The sequence below is a fragment of the Hemiscyllium ocellatum genome, chromosome 4, assembly GCF_020745735.1.
Source record: "Hemiscyllium ocellatum isolate sHemOce1 chromosome 4, sHemOce1.pat.X.cur, whole genome shotgun sequence".
Lineage (NCBI taxonomy): Eukaryota > Metazoa > Chordata > Chondrichthyes > Orectolobiformes > Hemiscylliidae > Hemiscyllium > Hemiscyllium ocellatum.
The window spans coordinates 112,736,984-112,755,949 of NC_083404.1; the positions used below are offsets into that span (position 1 = coordinate 112,736,984).

Genomic DNA, 18,966 nt, shown 5'->3' on the forward strand with positions numbered 1-18,966 from the left:
GTTTCAGGTGAGAGGGGAAAGATTTAAAAGGGACCTAAGGGGCAACTTTTTTCACGCAGAGGGTGGTATGTGTATGGAATGAGCTACTCAAGGAAGTGGTGGAGGCTAGTATAATTGCAACATGTAAAAGGCATCTGGATGCGTATATGAATAGGAAGGGTTTAGAGGGATATAAGCCAAGCGCTGGCAAATGGGACTAGATTGGATTGGGATATTGGTTGGCATGGACGTGTTGGACTGAAGGGTCCGTTTTCATGCTGCGCATCTCTATGACTCTATAATTATAAGAATTGGACTTTGCCAATGAAAATAAAAGAAAAAGGTATGCATTCTTTTTGTGTGAAATAGTGCTCTCAGGGTAGAGCAATAAGGAAAAGTGGAAATGAAAGATTTCATGAATGATGCAGTTCAGGCTATTCTACCGAAGTTGACATTGAGGCCCTTTTAGGGTAAATTAAAGGTAGGATATTTCTCCATTGAAATGGTCTTGTGACACAGTAGTGATACTCCTACCTTTCGACCAGAAGGTCCAGGCTCATGTCCCATCAGGTTTGATGGTATGTCATAATATGTTTGAACAAGTTGACCAAAATGACTTTAATCTACATTACAGCCTCACTCGGAGTATGTGATAAATTAGCTTTAGTCTGCATTTAATTTGTGCTGTTGGCGATATAGGTAGTTTTGGACATTGGGCCCTCAAACTGAAAAGGAATTCCATTTCTCATGCCGGTGGTATTTATCTTCGCAAAGTACCTCAACTTTTGAATATTTGAGGGAAACCTGAAACAGCTACAAGGTTGAGCATAAGAGGAAGCAATAGGAGTACTGAATATTCCTGTCTCTCACTAGGTGACTATTTCTGGAGAAACATTGCTGATCTCAGTATGTGATGACTCAACTGTGTCGGTTGGATGTTTGAACATAAACCACTTAGGAGTAAATGTTACTTGGAAAGTACATCTTCAGGATATCCCAGCATCTGCTCTTCCTGATCTGCATGACATAGGTAAGATGCATTACTTCCAATTTATGCATATAATCACAGTTATTGGATGAACATCATCAAAAACAATTTTCATATCTTTGCGAATCTCATGTGCATTTGTAAACTTTGGGTAAATTTTATTCGGGTCAAGTTTTATTATTATTTGAAAGGAAATAAAGAGTTTCACAGTTGAAGGACTTGAACCTGTCAAGGCTATAACTATCACTATAATCACAAAGACACCTCCAATACAACTTTAAATAAAAATATAAAGGACTGGAGAAGCTCATAGGAGTGCAAGCATTAAAAGAGAGAGAAAGAGAGATAACATTTCAAGTCCAATGGCTCTTCTTTGATTTTCCTGGGAAAACGTTTTCCTGTGCTGTACTTTTCCACAATAACTCTAAAACTCTTTTAAGTATTGACAAATTCATTTCTTTTTGCATTTGCAGAAAATGCTCTCCTGGGTGATGGGCTGATTAAACGTTTCACTGAACTGATTAACAGTCGGAACTATCACCTCACTCTGGATTCCAAACAGTTTTTCGCAGATATCTTCACCGATATTCCTACAGACCAAAGCCATGTTCACCTTGGATGTAGTGATGGTTACACAAAGATTTCAGTTACTCAGAGAAGTGGTCACAATGTTAGTGGGTGTGGTAAGTATTAACACCCTTTAATTAATTCCTTGTAGCAACTAAATCTTTGTAAGGAGAAGGAATTGCAAGAAAAAAATCCTGCCCTCTATACACCAAATCAAATTTTAGGAATAATACTTTCAGCTTTTTTTCTCTGAGGACAGACTGGATGAAAATAGTCTTTGACCTGTGATAGCGAGGTGATGGAATAGGGATTTCTACCTTTCCAAAATAAAGCAAAGAACTGTCAATGAAGGAGATCTGAAACAAACAAAGAACAGAAATTGCTGGAGAAACTCAGCAGGCCTGGCAGCATCTGTGGAGAGAAAACATGTCACTGGGGACAATAACTCTGTTTACTTTCCAAAATGTTACTTGTGTAAAAGTTGGCATCCTATATTTTGACTTTTGCATGAATATATATGTTCATTTAATGTAAGTTACTTTATGCAACTTAATTTGTCAAATTGCAACCTTTCTCCTCCTGTTTTGTTGCTGGACACTGTGAAACATATTCTGATCTTTAGCTCAGTGCTTCCAATCTAGCTTGTGAGTTATATAGCTGTGTATTAAAGCTCCAGTGCAGAGACTTGAGCATAAGGCTAGCAATGTAGTGCCGTACTGTAGAAATACTGCACTGCTGAAGATGTTGTTTAACAGTTTCACAGAATCACAGAAATATATGGATCAGAAAGAGGTAGACCACTGCCACAAAGGTAGTCTTTTGTTTTCTAAAAGCTTTTCCTTGCTCATGGATGCTCTGTCTTTGATACTTTTCAGAGGGGCAATAAACCAGGCCGGGCTCCGATCAGTCTGGTTTGGTACAGAGATGAAAAGGAATTTGAGAGACCTTTTGTTTATATGTAAACAGATGAGAATTCAGGCCAAAGTGGTCACGTTTTAGAAGTGAGATTAGTGTGGTGCTGGAAAAGCACAGCAGGTCTGGCAGCATCCAAGGAGTAGGAAAAATCGATGTTTCAGACAAAAACCCTTCATCAGGAATGAAGCCCCGAAACATTGATTTTCCTGCTCCTCAGATGCTGCCTGACCTGCTGCGCTTTTCCAGCGCCACTCTAATCTTAGATTAGATTAGATTCCCCACAATGTGGAAACAGGCCCTTCGGCCCAACAAGACCACATCGACCCTCCAAAGAGTAACCCACCCAGACCCATTTCCCTCTGACTGATGCACCTCTCACTATGGGCAATTTAACATGGCCAATTCACCTGACCTGCACATGTTTGGATTGTGGGAGGAAACTGGAGCACCCGGAGGAAACCCACACAGACACAGGAGAATGTGCAAACTCTACACAGACAGTTGCCCTAGGGCTGGAATTGAACCTGGGACGGTGGTGCTGTGAGGCAGCAGTGCTAACCACTGAGCCACCGTGCTGCCCCCCCCCCCCCCACTCTAATCTTGACTCTAATCTCAGCATCGGCAGTACCCACTTCCACCATGTTTTAGAAGTGACCTGTATAAAGAGAAGGGAATGGTTAACTCTCTAACTAGCTGAGCTGAGCAGCTTTTATTTCAGTCTTGAGCTGGTGAGGAGTTCAACAGGGAGCTATGTGGAAACTCTCTCTCTCTTTTCTGCCCTTCAACTTCAACCTGTAAGCATGTGTTCCGTTTATACTGGGTTTTAAAGGGAGTTGCTTCTTGGGACTGTTGTGTATATTCGGAGCAGCATAATTAAGTCCAGTTGGATAGGCATAGTTTTGTAGGGGTTTTTATTCTGTTCTTTGTGTTTCATTGTGTAATTTTGTGAATACACTTTTGTCTGTTTTAAAATCTAGTAGTCAACCTAGCTAACTTAATCCCGTTTATTTTCTCTGTACACTTACCGAAACAAATTGCAAAGTTATGGTCTGAGCTGCCTGCTTCAGAATGTTTTGAGTGGTCTGGCTTAGTCAATGACACCATTCACCCTATCATGTCTGCACTGGCTGTCTGAATAAGCATATCAATTAATACCATTCTCCTGCCATCTCCCTGTAACCCTACTCACTTCCCTTTCAAACAGCACTTTCCATTTTAATTGCATCAATTGGAACTGTCTGCGTCACACTCTCACACAGCACACTCCAGACTCTAACTACTTGATCTTTCAGGAGTTGGAACAGTTTCTCCCAATTTACGCTGTCCAGACCCCACATGACTTTTAAACATAATTTCTCTGTTTATTGCTGTTTATGTGACTGCTGTGTCACAAATTAGCTGTTGTTGCTCCTTCCCTTACACCTAAGGTAGTTAAAGTACTTGACTGACTTTAAAACACTTTGAGATGTGCAGAGGTTGTGAAATGTGCTCTAAGAATGCAACCTATTTTGAAAATAGTAGCTCCCTTGTGGGAAATATTTTATTTGAATGCCAAAGAGACGATAAATGAAAAAAGTGATAGGATGACCAAGTCTTACGTGTTCTCAGAGCATGGAGATATTTGTGAGATATATGCTTGAACAATGGAGCACACAGAGCAAACAATATTGGATTGCATCAACCACTTGACCTAACTGGTCTATGCAATTTCAGAACTGACAGGCTGTCGACACCACACACATCTTTTTGCTCCATCCTTTATTCAACTCTTGGTGACTTCTTCTATTCCTTTTACTCTCGTGTGCTTATCTCGATCGCATTGATCTTTGCTGTTTGTTTCAACTACTCCTTGTGGTTGCACATTCTTACCACTCCTTTGATGAAGAGGTTTCTCCTGAATTCCTCCTGCAAGTTTATTACTGTCAACTTTATAATTTTAGGCTCTAGTTTTGAACTCCTTTGCAATTGGAAATATTTCTGCATGGATACTGCATTGGTTGGCTTTTAATGGAGGTTGTAGGGCTGGTGAGTGCTTTATGTCGAGTGAGCAAGAGTCCAATGTCCTTCTTTTAGTATCAGACCACTGTATTAAGTGCAACTCAGGTACTTAACTGAAGAGCAGCAGTCCTTCCCCAAGAGCAAGCACTCGTCAGATGGAAGATCCATACACAAAGTGGTGCCAGCCAATGAGTCAGCGGCTGCTGGTGGGATGATATCCATCCAAGATCCATTATTGTTGCTCAATGTCAGGTCCTATAGTGAATGATGGTAGGAGTCAGGGGCAGGGAATTCTTTTAGTGTGGATTGCAAGGCGAGATATAGGTTCGCACTAAGGGCATGGGGTGGCTTTCAATTGGCACCCCCTTACTGATGCTGGGTCCCTTGGTTAGGAATTAAGTGCCTGGTAATGAGGGAACTACCCTCCTTCCCCACATTAGGAATTTACAAGCAATCCCTGATGGGTTTGCTTCTTATGCTTTCCAAATGGCAAGCTCCTGCTCAGGGTTAATGCTAGTGGTGGCAGGTTGAATGCCTTACATGATTAGTCCCACATTTAGTCTGTATGGAAGCATAGAGGTGGCAGAATCCTTCTGTACATTTTCCCACCCCCATAAATTCCACCACTACCACCAAGCCTGAAAAAGGGAGAGTGTTAAATTCCACCCATAATCTTAAAATCTCAAGTGACCAATCTTGTTTTCCAAAGGCAAAAGCTCATTCAGCCTTTCCTGTTAATAATCCTTTCAAGGTCATATCACCTGCTTTATCCTTTGAAAATGTGGAGTCCTGAATTGTGAATATTATGTCAAGTGTAGATAAACCAAATTTCATGTCAAATTTAACATAACTTCTCCTTGTGTTAATTTAATCTCCTTTAAATTAACCCCAATGTTTAGTTTCTACTTTTTTAATGGCTTTATTAATCTGAAGCGCTAGTTTCAAAAGATCTGTGAACATATATCTCAACATACTTCTGCTCCATTTAGAGTCTGATTATATAAGCTTTATTCTGATCAAAATCCAACACCTTGTAATTAATTATACTGTGAACAATTACTAATTGTATACTGAATCTGTAGGCTTATCAAAGTCTTTGGCATTTTATTAATTTTTTTGTGTTAAGTTCACCTACTACCATCTGCCATTCTAAACTGATGTTAATTGTAAATTTGAAATACTATTTTGATTTCTGCATCCAAATTGGTAAAGTGAATTGTGAAAAACAATGACCTCACCACTAATCTCTGATTCTAATGTTTTTGCCAATTTGTGTAACTACTCTTAATGTACACTCTTGTTTTCTTGCAGTGTAATTAGCTCGCTATGCTTTCTGCCATCTGTGTTCTGATTCAATATGCTCTGATTTTAATCATGAGGTTAATAATAAAGTATTTTTGAAAGTCCAAAGATATTATATTCCTGTTATCAAGAGTATCTATTACTTCAGGATTCAGTGATTTTAGACAAGCCTAATATCATGCTGATTGCTCTTTTTTAATTGTGTTGGTGGCTGATTGTTCTATTTTGCTTTAAATGGTTTTCAATTATACCTTTGAAAGTAGAGATAGTGACAGTGCAAACTGTGGAGCAAACAGACTCAGAGGATGGTGATGGTGGTGTTGAAGTCTGACTAATGAAGCCCACAGCTGCAGATTTGTGAGTTCATGGCAGAGTAAACATGAATCATGGGACATAGGAAACTGAAACAATTTCTGTTTTGTACCTTATAACTAGATTAGTTAGAATATAGATCCAGCCCTCTTCAGTGATATAATTTAGAGGTAGTTTGCAGAGGCTTATTTACTCTTCCACACCTCATTAAATTAAGTTTGAACCAAGCATGGACAAAAGAACTAAATTCTAGTTGCTAAATGTCACTAAATCTGTGCAATAGTGTACTGGCAAATTTATTATGTACCTATGATCCATTTTTACCTGATCTTCTGAGTGCTCACTGAGATAGTGCATAGGGAGGCTTGATATGTCTCTGTGCGCATACTTCACAAGAAAAATTTGAAAACTGACATTCCTGAATGAGTACAAATTAGCCTCATTAGAGAACAAAAATGGCTAAGGAGAGATAGTATGAAACTTGGCTTGTATGACATTCAAGGTGGCTGGACCAGGTAGAGGGAGCACTTAACAAAACACAAATTTCTCGATTTCATAAATAGTGACACAGCGTACAAGAGTAGGGAGGTTATGATGAACTTTTGTAAGATACTAGTTAGACCCCATCTGGAGTATTGTATTCTGGGCCCAACACTTTAGAAATGCTGTGAATGAATTGGAGAAAGTGAAGAAGAGTTTTATAAGAATGGTTCCAGGGATGAGAACCAACAGTTATGCAGGAAGATCAGAGAATTTGGAACTGTTTCTTCTTTGGAGAGGAGATGGCTAAGAGGAGATTTGATAGAAAGTTTCAAAATCTTGAGGATTTGAACAGAGCAGATAAAGAGTAGCTGTTCCCTTTTGAGAACTGATTGAGAACCAGAAGTGCATGTTTAAAGTACTGTGGAAAAGAAGCAAATGCCATGTGAGGAAAATCATTTTTACAGAGTGGGTAGTTAGAGCCTAGAATTCGCTTCCAAGAAGTGTAATGGCTGCAGGACCAATTGGGGCATTCAAGAAGGCATTAGATGATTATTTAAAGAGATATAGTGTTCAGGGTTATAAGGGAAAGATAGGAGATTAGCACAAAGCCAATTTACTCAGACATAACGGGCTAAGTGACCTGCTATTGCTCCACAGTAATCCTGTGATTAATTTAGTATTGCTTCATTGGGTGATGTTGAAGCCAATTTGCTTTTTTATGTTATGAAAATAGATGAAAAATTATAGTCCTTTCCTTTCACAGTTGTATGCCCAGCTGGCAGCTTCTTTCAGGATGGCACCTGCATTCTGTGCCAACATGGATTTTATCAGGAGACTGTGGGAAATGTAAAGTGTAGAAAATGTCCAGAAGGAAAAAGGACAGTGTCTGCTGGAGCTTTTTCAGCTCACCTGTGTAAGTATTATATTTAAATCCATATTGAATATGTTTATGCTTTTCTAGTTCCCTGCCTTTTACCACTTTACCTCTGACCTCTCTGCTGCTTCATCATCTGATCTGTCCAACCTTCCAGAACTGCTGTTGTCAACACTCACATCCCCTAATGTAATCGAATTAGAAACTGTTGGAGAATCTCAACAGGTCTGGTAGCATCTGTGGACAGAGTAATAGAGTTAATGCTGTAAGTCCAATACAAATCTCCTTCAGAACTCAATTGCACTGATGGCTTCTGATTGTCCCCTCTGCTATCCTTGCTTCATAGTTCATTTCCCAGCCTAACCTCTAATCTATTCCCATTTCAAATCTCCTCTGATCTTTCTCTCCTGCCGTTCCCATTACCAACCACGCCTGCAGTCCTGCTCCAATCTCTTTTGCTGACCCTACATGGCCTCTGATTTCTTTATCCACTTCTTCACACACACTTCCAGCCTCCTAGCACATTTTTATGAGCACAAAATATTTTGCTAAAAGTATCTAGCAATGAAAGAAATCAATGAAACAACAGAATTTCACATGGGGTCTTCCATATTCCCTTGTCCCACAATACTTTACATACTTTTGAAGCAGTTACTTATAATTTTATAAACACAGTACTGCAGACTATTTATTCTATATCAAACAACAGTGACTTCAATGACCAGGTCATCTGTGGTCATGCAGTTGGTTGACCAATAGGGTTCAGTCATATATTCTGATTATTTTTGATGACTGAGACTCTTGATTGATGTTTCTCAGACTTCATTGTTGACAAACCTGGGACCACAGGGTTTGCAGGAATGACAGTGATTTAAGTTAAAATTAAAATTTGGAAGCAGGATCCAGTCATCTGATGTTCCGCTTTGTGGCCACACAGGCTGTCTTCTGTTGCCATCACAGAACAGCAGTAATGAATCCCTGGAATTGCAGTTGATCTTAGCTATGACATTGTGGAATGATCAGCATGTATCATCCAACTACTGTAGACTCTTTGATGTATTTTTTTACACTGATTTCACACAGAAGGCAACGGCTCAATTTGGATCCCTTTTACAAAAAACTTTGAGTTCCTTCCAATACAACATATAGCAATTGATGTAAGATTAATAGTTGCACTTAAAACTGAAATTGATTAATATTACAGGATTGGGGCACATACTGATGCATGGAGTTAGACCACGGCTCAGCCATAATTTCATTAGCTGTTGTAGCAGTCTTGTAGACTAAAGAATCCTGTTCCTCGCTTTCTCTTTTGTGTCCCTAAATCTCTTAGCCCTTCAAACCATGTCTAACTGCCCCTTGAAGCCACTGACAGAAGAAAGTTGGACTCTGACTCTTATTTTGCAAATCCAACACCTTATAAACTCAATTCAATATTATCACTACTCTATCAATTGTCAATGTCTTTGCATTTCTACCCTTTGCCACAATAAATAGTCCATTCTGATTGACAATGCCAAAAAAATCAGTGATTTCACTTCAAAGTTTCAAACTTTGACAAAAGACCTGATTTTGACTCTCACTGGGAGTGAACTCAATCCTGGGCATTGACCTTGAGTTGGATGCCTGGCAGAGGTTAACAGCATGGCCTCATCTGAATGTGCCCCCTCTCTCCAGTAGCTGTTTGATCATTTCTGGTGGAAGATGTTAACAGATGGCTGTGATGGGAGAAGCTCAAGCAGCAAGGTATCTCTGGGAAGAGGATCCTGGAGTTTAAAGGGAGGGGGAATGATGGAATGATGGAAACTGACAGGGAACAGAGGACCACAAACTATCCTTGGTAGTCCTGATCATCTCTGCTTTATAGATTTTTATTTTGACTCACTGGGCTGCTGATAATATTATTGAACAGCATGGCCAAGGTAAGTGTTTTGCTCAGCAGAAGGGAAAACTACCGTTCATTACAAAACTTCAGTTTGGTTTTGCTAATAAGGCTCTTCCTAGTGTCCAAACTGAATTTTATATATCATCAAAATCAGGCTTTGGCACCAGTGTAGAAAAGAATAGTGGCCTTTTGCTACTTTCCCACCATTAGGGAAAAATAAACATTTGCAGGTAAGGAAGATATTTTATTCTGTTGACAAATTCCCAGATACTCCATACATTTACCTATGTGACTCTAACAGGTTTAACAGAGTGTGAAACCAGTCCTTGGAATCCAGCTTGTGATTCTCTAGGACAATATAGAGCAGCTCAGCAAAATGCCGACACTCAGAAATCTTTCTGTGTCACTTTGAATGGAGAGCAATTGCCTTGGACTGAAACCGTCAGCCCTCTCACTGAGTCTGATTGCATTGGTGAGTAGATGTGTTTTAGATAATTTGAATTCTTCTTGGCTTGTTACAGTGCAATTTAATCAAAGGATGTGTTTACTGTTTGAATGAACATTACGCCCCATTGTCACTCATTATCCCGTTCTTTGATAGTTCAAGCTTCCTAACTGCCAGTGCTTTTGTGATTGGATTTCCCTTTGTGACCGTACCTGCCATCCAGATTGAATGAGTCAAAAAGTGTGATGGTGGAAAAGCACAGCCAGTCAGATACCATCCAAGGAGCAGGAGAATCAATGATTCGGGAATAAGCTCTTCATGCGCAGGGTAGGGGGTGGGGGACCCAAGGAGGCTGAGAGATAAATGGTGTGGGGCGTGGCGGGGGGGGGTTGGAGCTGCAGGTAAGGTAGCTCAAAATGCGACACGTGGATGAATATGGGGGTGATGGTGATAGCTTGGAGTGGAGGAAGGAGCAGGTAGGTGGGAAGGAAGATGGCCAGGTAGGACAGGTCATGAGAGCAGTGCCAAGTTGGAGGGTTGGATCTGGGATAAAGTTGGGGGAGGGGGGTGCGTAGGGGAGATCAGGAAACTAGTGAAATTGACATTGATCTGGTGTGGTTGGAGGGTCCCAAGGTGGAAGATGAGGTGTTCTGCCAATTTGCAGACCATTTCAGAAATCATCTCCTGGACACATGCATCAATCAATCCCACTGCCCTGCGGCTGAAAACTTCAACTCTCCCTCCCACTCTGCCAAGGACATACAAGTCCTGGACCTCCTCCATCGCCAAATCCTAGCCACCTAACACCGGGAGGAAGACCACCTCATCTTGCACCTTGGGACCCTCCAACCATACGGAGTCAATGTCGACTCTCCTGCTTCTCAGATGCTGTCTGACCAGCTGTGCTTTTCCAGTGCCACACTTTTTGACTCTGATCTCCAGCATCTGCAGTCCTCACTTTCACCCAAATTGAATGAGCCAAATGAATAACCAGGTGAAATATAGTGGAACTATTTTTCTCCAATGTTCTTCCTCCCAGTTCCTAAACAGTTTGGAAGTTGAAGTAACACATTTTAAACAAAAGGAAACTAAACAGATCCTAGACCTAACCATCTGAGTCGATCTATGACATAATTCACATGCTCACGTTATTGATTTCATAGAATCCCTATAGTGTGGAAGCAGGCCATTCAGTCCATCAAGTCACCCACTCTCCGAGCCTGTTTCCACACTGTAAGTAATCTAAAAAACAGTGCAGTAAGACTGACTGCAATCTCCTGGGAATTATCTCCAACTGTGAATATGTTGGACAAAAAGACAACTGAGAGACATGTTTTGTGTCTTCTCCTTTCATGAATATGCAAGAGCAGAGGTATATAAAAAATGCCAGCTCAGCTCTGGTCTTGGTGTGTCAGTGGATTAAGATGTGCCAGTGGAAGATGGTGACCTAATAAACTGAGGCAAATGTGAATGCCTGTGGGCTGAGATACTCATGTATCCCAACCTACATTTGAGCTCAAGTGTGCTGTGATTGTCACAGTTTGAGAGCCACCCACTCGTCACTCCAGCATTGCAGGTAAAATAAATTTTGCTCTGAGTGTCTGTGTGGAGTTTGCACATTCTCCACAGCCAGCCAGCAAGCTAGTCAAATGGAAGTAGGTTAAAAGAAAGACTTCCTCACTCTGACTGCTGCCAGAAAACCTCCAGAAAAAGGAAACAGTGCAAAAGAAATTCAACTAACTTGAAAAAAATCAAGGATTCTGAAATCAATTGCTGAACTGTCAACATCCTCGATTCATTCTTCATGAATAACTCAGGGACTGACCCATATGTCTTTTAAGTTTTATCTTTTTTTGAAGTCACTTCACATTTCTAATCTGCAGATATGTGTGTTACATTATTCTTTCTTCTTGTGCTTAGTAATTAATAAACATACTCTTCTCTTAATTCAAGAAAGCCTGGTCATATTGACTCCTTTTAAAATATAAACTTATTTGGGTCAGTGAGAAAGGCACCACAAGGGAGGGATTCTTTTTTAAATTAAGCTTGTTACAACTTAGTGGGCGGCACGGTGGCACAGTGGTTAGCACTGCTGCCTCACAGCGCCTGAAGACCCGGGTTCAATTCCCGACTCAGGCGACTGACTGTGTGGAGTTTGCACGTTCTCCCCGTGTCAGCGTGGGTTTCCTCCGGGTGCTCCGGTTTCCTCCCACAGTCACAAAGATGTGCGGGTCAGGTGAATTGGCCATGCTAAAATTGTCCGTAGTGTTAGGTAAGGGGTAAATGTAGGGGTATGGGTGGGTTTCGCTTTGGCGGGTCGGTGTGGACTTGTTGGGCCGAAGGGCCTGTTTCCACACTGTAAATCTAATCTAATCTAAACTAACTAAAGGGGTGAGTGAATAAAGAAAGGGAGCCTGTTCATCCTTTCTCACCCAGAAGTTTGATAAATTGGAGTATTCTGTGTGGAACTATAATAACTTGGAGAACCTCACCCGGGGTCTGGTCAGAGTGGATTGGGTCTCATTGGGATTTGGCCACAACAAATTGGGAGCTTGTGGACACTGTTTGAACTAACAGATGAAATGCAAGTACTGAAGTAACTAAATAGTCACTTTGAAACTAATTTTTTTTAAAAAACCTGCAAGAGGCTTTCTTGAGTTTGCACTGTTACAGGATAGCGATGTCTATGTTTGATGCCACTGCATTCCTAGCAGTATTAGGCAAAGTTACTTCTGAAGATTTAAAACTTTTGACTCACAAAGAGTTAACAAGTTTAGCGAAGCACTTGAAATTGGAAATCCATTGGAAGTCAGAAAGCCTGAATTTTTTAAAACATAACCATCAGTTTGCGGGTGCAAATCAATGATGCTGAAATGGAAAATGTAGCAGTAGCGAGTTTAAACTTGGGGCAGAGGCAATTAGAATTTCAATAAGAAGGGAAGGAAGGACCAAGAGACATGAAGGAGAAAGAAGAGAAAGAGAAAGTGTGAAGACAAAAGTGAGAGCGAGTATTGGGAAACAAAGGGATGATTAACGAGAGATATGAGAGAGTATTTCAGGATAAAAAAGGCAGGTAAAGGAGTTTGATCTAAGACCGCTTGAGTTGAGAAGCATGCATCCTATTGTGAAGACACCACTGATTCAGACTTAAGGGCAGAAACAGCTTGTTTAATTCCTAAGTTTCAGCAAGCAAAGGTGGAAGCCTTCTCTATCAGTTTCAAGTAGATAGCACAGCAGTTGAAAGGGTGAATCCAACACTGGACCATATCCTGCAGGGTAAACTTTAGGGAAAGCACATGCAGTTAACCGATTACAAGGTAGTACAAAAAGGTCATCTTATGTGCATCCCATTTAGTGCTGGAGGTGGGCCATTAAAGGTCCGAAACCCTCAGGAAATAGCCTGTTTAGATGTACCCGAAACTTTAGTCTTAATCAGCTTGCATTTGACCAGCAGGTATGGGCAATTAATACAGAAGTCATGCTGGAAACCTTCATGAAATAATCTTCCTTAAGGAATTCAATAACTTCAATCTCTTCCCAATAACAATGCACCTTGAGGATCAGAGAGGGTCCAGGGTGGCCACCACACTTCCTGAGATTTTGCAACCAACTGAAGATGGTGGGTGAATAACACAGGAAGCCAGTAATTCACTCCACTTACTCAGGAGATTGACAATTTGGGATATTCCATTTGAAACCATAAGTATTTGGGAAATCGTACTCATGGTCACCCATGAGCACAAAGTAAGATCCCAGTAATTGGCTGTTCTCAGTCAGGGAAGTGCAATAGCAAAAAGATAAATGACACTGAACAAGTATCTGAGAGTAGAATCAGAAGTTTAAACTGTGCACAGTGTAGATTTGTGCTGAGTGGGCAGGCTGTTGATTTGGAAGGTCATTAGTCCAGGGGTGGATTAGTTAAGATTTCAGGATGAATGGATAATTTGAAATTTTGCAAGATAACCTCTGAGGAGTAATGGTATTGCAGATGACATAGTACAAATAATTTGTAGTAGGAATAGGAAAGCATCACTGTATGTAGTAAGACAAAGTTAAAACTAATCAAGGGACACAAACAGGGAGAAGAACTATATGTGTGTCTCTAAAAAATGTACTTCATAAAGCTCCATTTTCATTTGTATTTTACTTGTCTTCATAATCCTGTATGATATTGTATAAAGCCAATATATCCAAACTCTCCATTAATGGCATATTCCATGTCTGCCTTTTGATTCCTTTCAGTACACACAACCTGGATAGCCAAGGAGAGAGTAAGACAAGCATCAATTATCAGGGGAATAATTTTTACTCATTTATTGATTCTTATATTTCTTAAACAATATTGTTTTTTTTATTTTTCCACCTGAAGTGTTCCGACAGTTTGAAAGTGTTGATGAATCCCAGCTGATTCTGAACTCAGAAGGCACAGACATCATCAAAGTTTTACCAGTGCAGGCTGATCGTCAGAGACAGCTTCTAGATTGTTTCACAGGTCAGATAAGTCAAGCTTGCTCTGATTGCTTCATCATTTCATTCACAAGAATTTTACAATGGTTACAGACTGATGGCAAATATTTACCCTGTTCTGTTTGTGCTAGTGATCAGTAGAAACATTACAGCTAACCACACCCCTGCTCCTTCCCTGTTCTCCATTGCTCCATTCCCTGTCAATCAGCATAGTATGCATGTTATCACTTTTCCTTTTATACCATGGTCTTCACCCTTGCTGCTGTGGTATTATGTGACATTTTATTAGAAGTCTTTTGGATGTTGTTCAACACAATATCAACAGAAGTACCAGAAATAATCATTTCCGTTAGCTCATCAAAAAACTCATACAAGTTAATTAAATATGTTTCCATCTTCCAGGGCCCTCTGGATTTAGCTGCAGTCTCTTTTTCTCTCATTGGAACATATCTCAACTGTACCTGAATGCCTTATTTGTTGTCCCGAGGCTGCTTTGCTCTTTAATATTCCTGTTGATCTGTGCTATATCCATTTTGATTCCTCTTCCCATTTAATAGCTTCATTCTAGAATGCTAGCTTGATAAGTTGATAAATTCTTGATGTCACAAGGAATTAAGGGCTACGGGGAGAATGCTGGTAAGTGGAGTTGAAATGCCCATCAGCCATGATTGAATGGCAGAGTGGACTCGATGGGCCGAATGGCCTTACTTCCACTCCTATGTCTTATGGTCCTTTGGTCTTATAATTGGCATTTCCAAGATTAGCCTCAACATTAAGACCCCATGATCACTGTTCACTTTCTTACTACCTTTTAACCTGTCTGTTTTGAGAAAATGGCCGCACCACTCCAGCTTGCCTGCCAACACCAATGATGTTATGGCATGGACACAGAAATATTCAGGTAAATTGGCTTGGGAAATCAATTAACAATGAAGTAACTTTTGTGGGCGAGCTGTTGATAATGATGCTTACAAGCTCATGCTATAGAGTCATAGAATCATACAGCATGGAAGTAGGCCATATGGCCCAATTCATCCATGCCGACTAGTTTTCCTCAACTGAATAGTCCCATTTGCCTACATTGACCAATATCCCTTTAGACCTTTCCTATCCAGATATCTGTCCAACTGTCTTAAATTTTGTAAATGGGCACACTTTTATCACTTCCTCTGGCAACTCATCTAGGGCCCTGTTAAATTGTTCCTCTCTCACCTTAACCCTATGCCCCGTGGGAAAGACCTTGGTTTATCTATGGTCCGCGTGATTTTACAAACCTTTATAAGGCTACCATTTAGTTTTCAATGCTTCAAAGAAAGAAGTCCCAGCCTATCCAGCCTCTCCTTATAACTCAAACTTTCCAGTCTTGATGGTGTGCTTGTAAATCTGTTTTGCACCCTTTTCAGTTCAATGACATCCTTCCGATGGGAGGGCAACCAAAAATGTATGCAGTAGTCCAAATGAGGCCTTACCAATGTTTTGTACAGCTGCAACATGACATCCCAACTCTAGTACCCAATGCTCTGACCAAGAAGAGATGCATGCTAAAAGCCTTCTTTACCACCCTATCTACTTGTGACTCCACTTTCAAGGAATTATGTATCCTAGATCTATCTGTCCGACAACACCCCCCCAGGGCCCTACCATTTACTATGGAACTCCTCCCCTGGTTTATCTTACCAAAGAGCATTACCTCACATTTATCGGAGTTAAACTCCATCTGCCATTCCTTGGCCCATTGGCTCAGTTGATCAAGATAACCTTATTCACTGAACACTATACCACCAATTTTGGTGTCATCTGCAAAATTACTAACCATGCCTCTTATATTATCATCCAAATCACTTCTATGAATGATGAACAATAGTGGCGCCAGCACCAATTCTTGTGGCACACCATTGGTCACAAGCCTCCAGTCTGAAGGACAACTCTCTACTACCACCCTCAGACTTCTATCATCAAGCCAATTTTGTATTCAGTTGGTTAGCTCCTTCTGGATCCTATGTGATCTAACCTTATTAACCACACTACCATGCTATATTTTGTCAAAGGCCTTGCTGAAGTCCATATTAACCATATCTACCATTCTGCTTTCATATATCCTCTTCATCACCTCTTCAAAAAATTCAGTCAAATTTGTGAGACACCATTTCCAGCACACAGAGCCATGTTGACTATTGCTGATCAAATACATGTAGGTTCTGTCTCTCAGGATCCCCGCCAACAACATACCCAGCACTTATGTCAAGTTACTGGTTTGTAGCTCCCTGGACTTTCCTTGCAGCCTTTTTTAAATAATGGCACATTACCCACCCTCAATCTTCTGGCACCTCACCTTGACTGTCAATGATACAAATACCTCTGCTAAGGGTCTTCTAATTTCTTCCCCCAGTTTCCCACAATGTCCTCTGATGCATTCAATCAAAGTCCCAGAATTTATCTACTTTTATGCATTTTAAGGCCTTCAGCACCTCATCTTCTGTAATGTGAACTCTTTTCAAGATATCACTATTTATTTCCCACTATTTATGTCTTTCTCCACTGTAAATACTGATTAGATATATTTGTTTAGGATTTCACCCATCTCCTGTGGTTCTGCTCATAGACTGTCTCATTGATCTTTAAGTGTCCTATTCTCTATAGTTACTGTTTTGCCCTCAATATACTTGTAGAATCTCTTTGCGTTCTCCTTTACCTATCTGTTAAAGCTATCTCTTAGCCATCTAGTGCTCCCTACTTCTGCCAACCTTGCCCTTCACACTAATAGGGACATGCTAGCCCTGAGCTATCATTATCCCACTTTTGAAAACCTCTCACTTGCCAAATGTCCCCTTATCTGTGAATCGCTTCCCCCAATCAACTTTTAAAAGTTCCTGCACAATACCATCAAAATTAGCCTTGCCCCAATTTAGAATTTTAACTTGTAGACCAGATCTATCCTTAGCCATAACAATTTTAAAGCTCATAGAATTATGGTAAATAGTTCCACAGTAGTCTCCCTCTTACACCTCAGTCATGAGTCCTTTCTTATTTTCCAAGCAGAGGCCAGGTTTTACCCTTCTCTAGTCGGGCTATCTACCTATTGATTGAGAATTTTTTCTGAACAAACTTAACAAATCCTCCCCATCCAAGCTCTTAATACTATGGCAGTCACAGTCTATGTTTGGAAAGTTAAAATCCCCACTATTACAACTCTATTAGTTTTACAACTATCTGCAGTCTCCCTACATATTTCCTCCTCAATTTCCTGCTGATTATAGTGCAATTCTATCAAAGTGATCACTCCCTTCTTAGTTCTAAGTTCCACACATACAGCCTCACTGGACAATCGCTCAGGAATATCCTAAGAATTATCATGATGTTTTCTCTAATGAAAAATGCCATTCCCCCTCCTCTCCTGTTTCCGCATTTATTCTTCCTATGGCATCTGTACCTCGGATCATTGAATTATCAGTCCTGACCCTCCTTCAGCCATGTTTCTATAATAACTATGATATCCCAGTCCCATGTTCCTATCCATGCCCTTAGTTTATCTGCCTTACCTGTCTGGCCTTTTGCATTGAAATAAATGCAATTTAATTCATCAGCCTTCCCTCATTCCCTGCCGTGCTCTTGCCTGCCTTTTCTGTTTAATTTGCTCGCTTTAACATCTGTATTAGTGTCAACCTTCTCTTTCGTCTCACTACTAGTTAGGGTTCCCCCATCCCCGCCCCGTCAGACTAATTTAATCCATCCCGAGTAACTCCCTAGCAAATCTCCTGCCATATATCTGTCCCATTTTACAGAAATGGCAATGGGCAGCATCTGGATAGTCATTCTCACATTTTATTTTCAATCCTGCCAAAAAACTGCCCAGTTGGAGGCTGTAGAATTCAGCCCAAGGAAAAGCCAGACGAGTGAGATAAATGTTGTCTTTCTTCATTTCAGAGGAGTATTGTGACCAGTGGATGCCTTAGGGACTGCACTCTGTTGGTTCTGATCTGTGGCTCCTTTGTATAAAACAAAACATGAGTTGAAGTAATTGTTGTTAAAAGTTAAAAACCACTTCCTATCCTGTTTCATTTACTGTTCCATTTATTACTTCTTGGACTCATTCTTTGAAATTCAGTTTCAACCAAAACCTCAAAGGGGTTTTCCTCCCTAGAGATAATGACAAAAATGTTGGGAAGGAAAAATAATTGGGTGAGCTGGTCTGGCAGAGACATCTGCCCTCTTTTTGCCACCTCACCAATGTATGGAGTGGGATTTAGAGTCATAGAGTCATAGAGCTGTACAGTATGGGAACATAACTGAATGGTTTTGTTTTCCCTTACCAAATGACCTGTGTTTTTTCCTTCCTGTATGAACCACTAGCATATCACTTGTGTTGTCCAATTGATTCAAAGACCGACAAAGCCCATTGAGGACGATGTAGGCTTCAAAGGTGACTTGGGGACTTTCTCAACTTACAACCTTGAAGTGATCAATTAGCAGCTATTTGAGGACCTCAGTGTACCATCTCCGTGAGCATTTGGCTTCCCAGCAGACAACAAATGTGACTGGGTTCAAGCTGGGTAACTACAGTGACCCTGCCTGACAGGTTATTGGAGGGGGGGTATTCATTTGTCCCAATAGGTGAACAATTAGAGACACAAATGGGAGGGCATCTTCCAAAGGCCATCCCCCCCCCCAAACACCAAGATCCTAGATCCATTCCTTCCCATAATACTATTCCACAAGAAGCAAAAGCAGTTCCACCTTCTTACTGATGGATC

At 40.6% G+C, this 18,966-nt stretch overlaps 1 protein-coding gene across 1 annotated transcript in view; it reads left to right on the forward strand.

The window, feature by feature from the left end:
• tg (thyroglobulin) overlaps window positions 1-18,966 on the forward strand; it is a 370,830-nt gene that overhangs the window by 75,067 nt on the left and 276,797 nt on the right. The window contains exons 19-22 of the mRNA XM_060824055.1: window positions 853-1,009; window positions 1,441-1,650; window positions 9,605-9,775; window positions 14,118-14,240. Coding sequence (XP_060680038.1) covers window positions 853-1,009; window positions 1,441-1,650; window positions 9,605-9,775; window positions 14,118-14,240 — 661 coding nt within the window. The remainder of the gene's footprint in view (window positions 1-852; window positions 1,010-1,440; window positions 1,651-9,604; window positions 9,776-14,117; window positions 14,241-18,966) is intronic.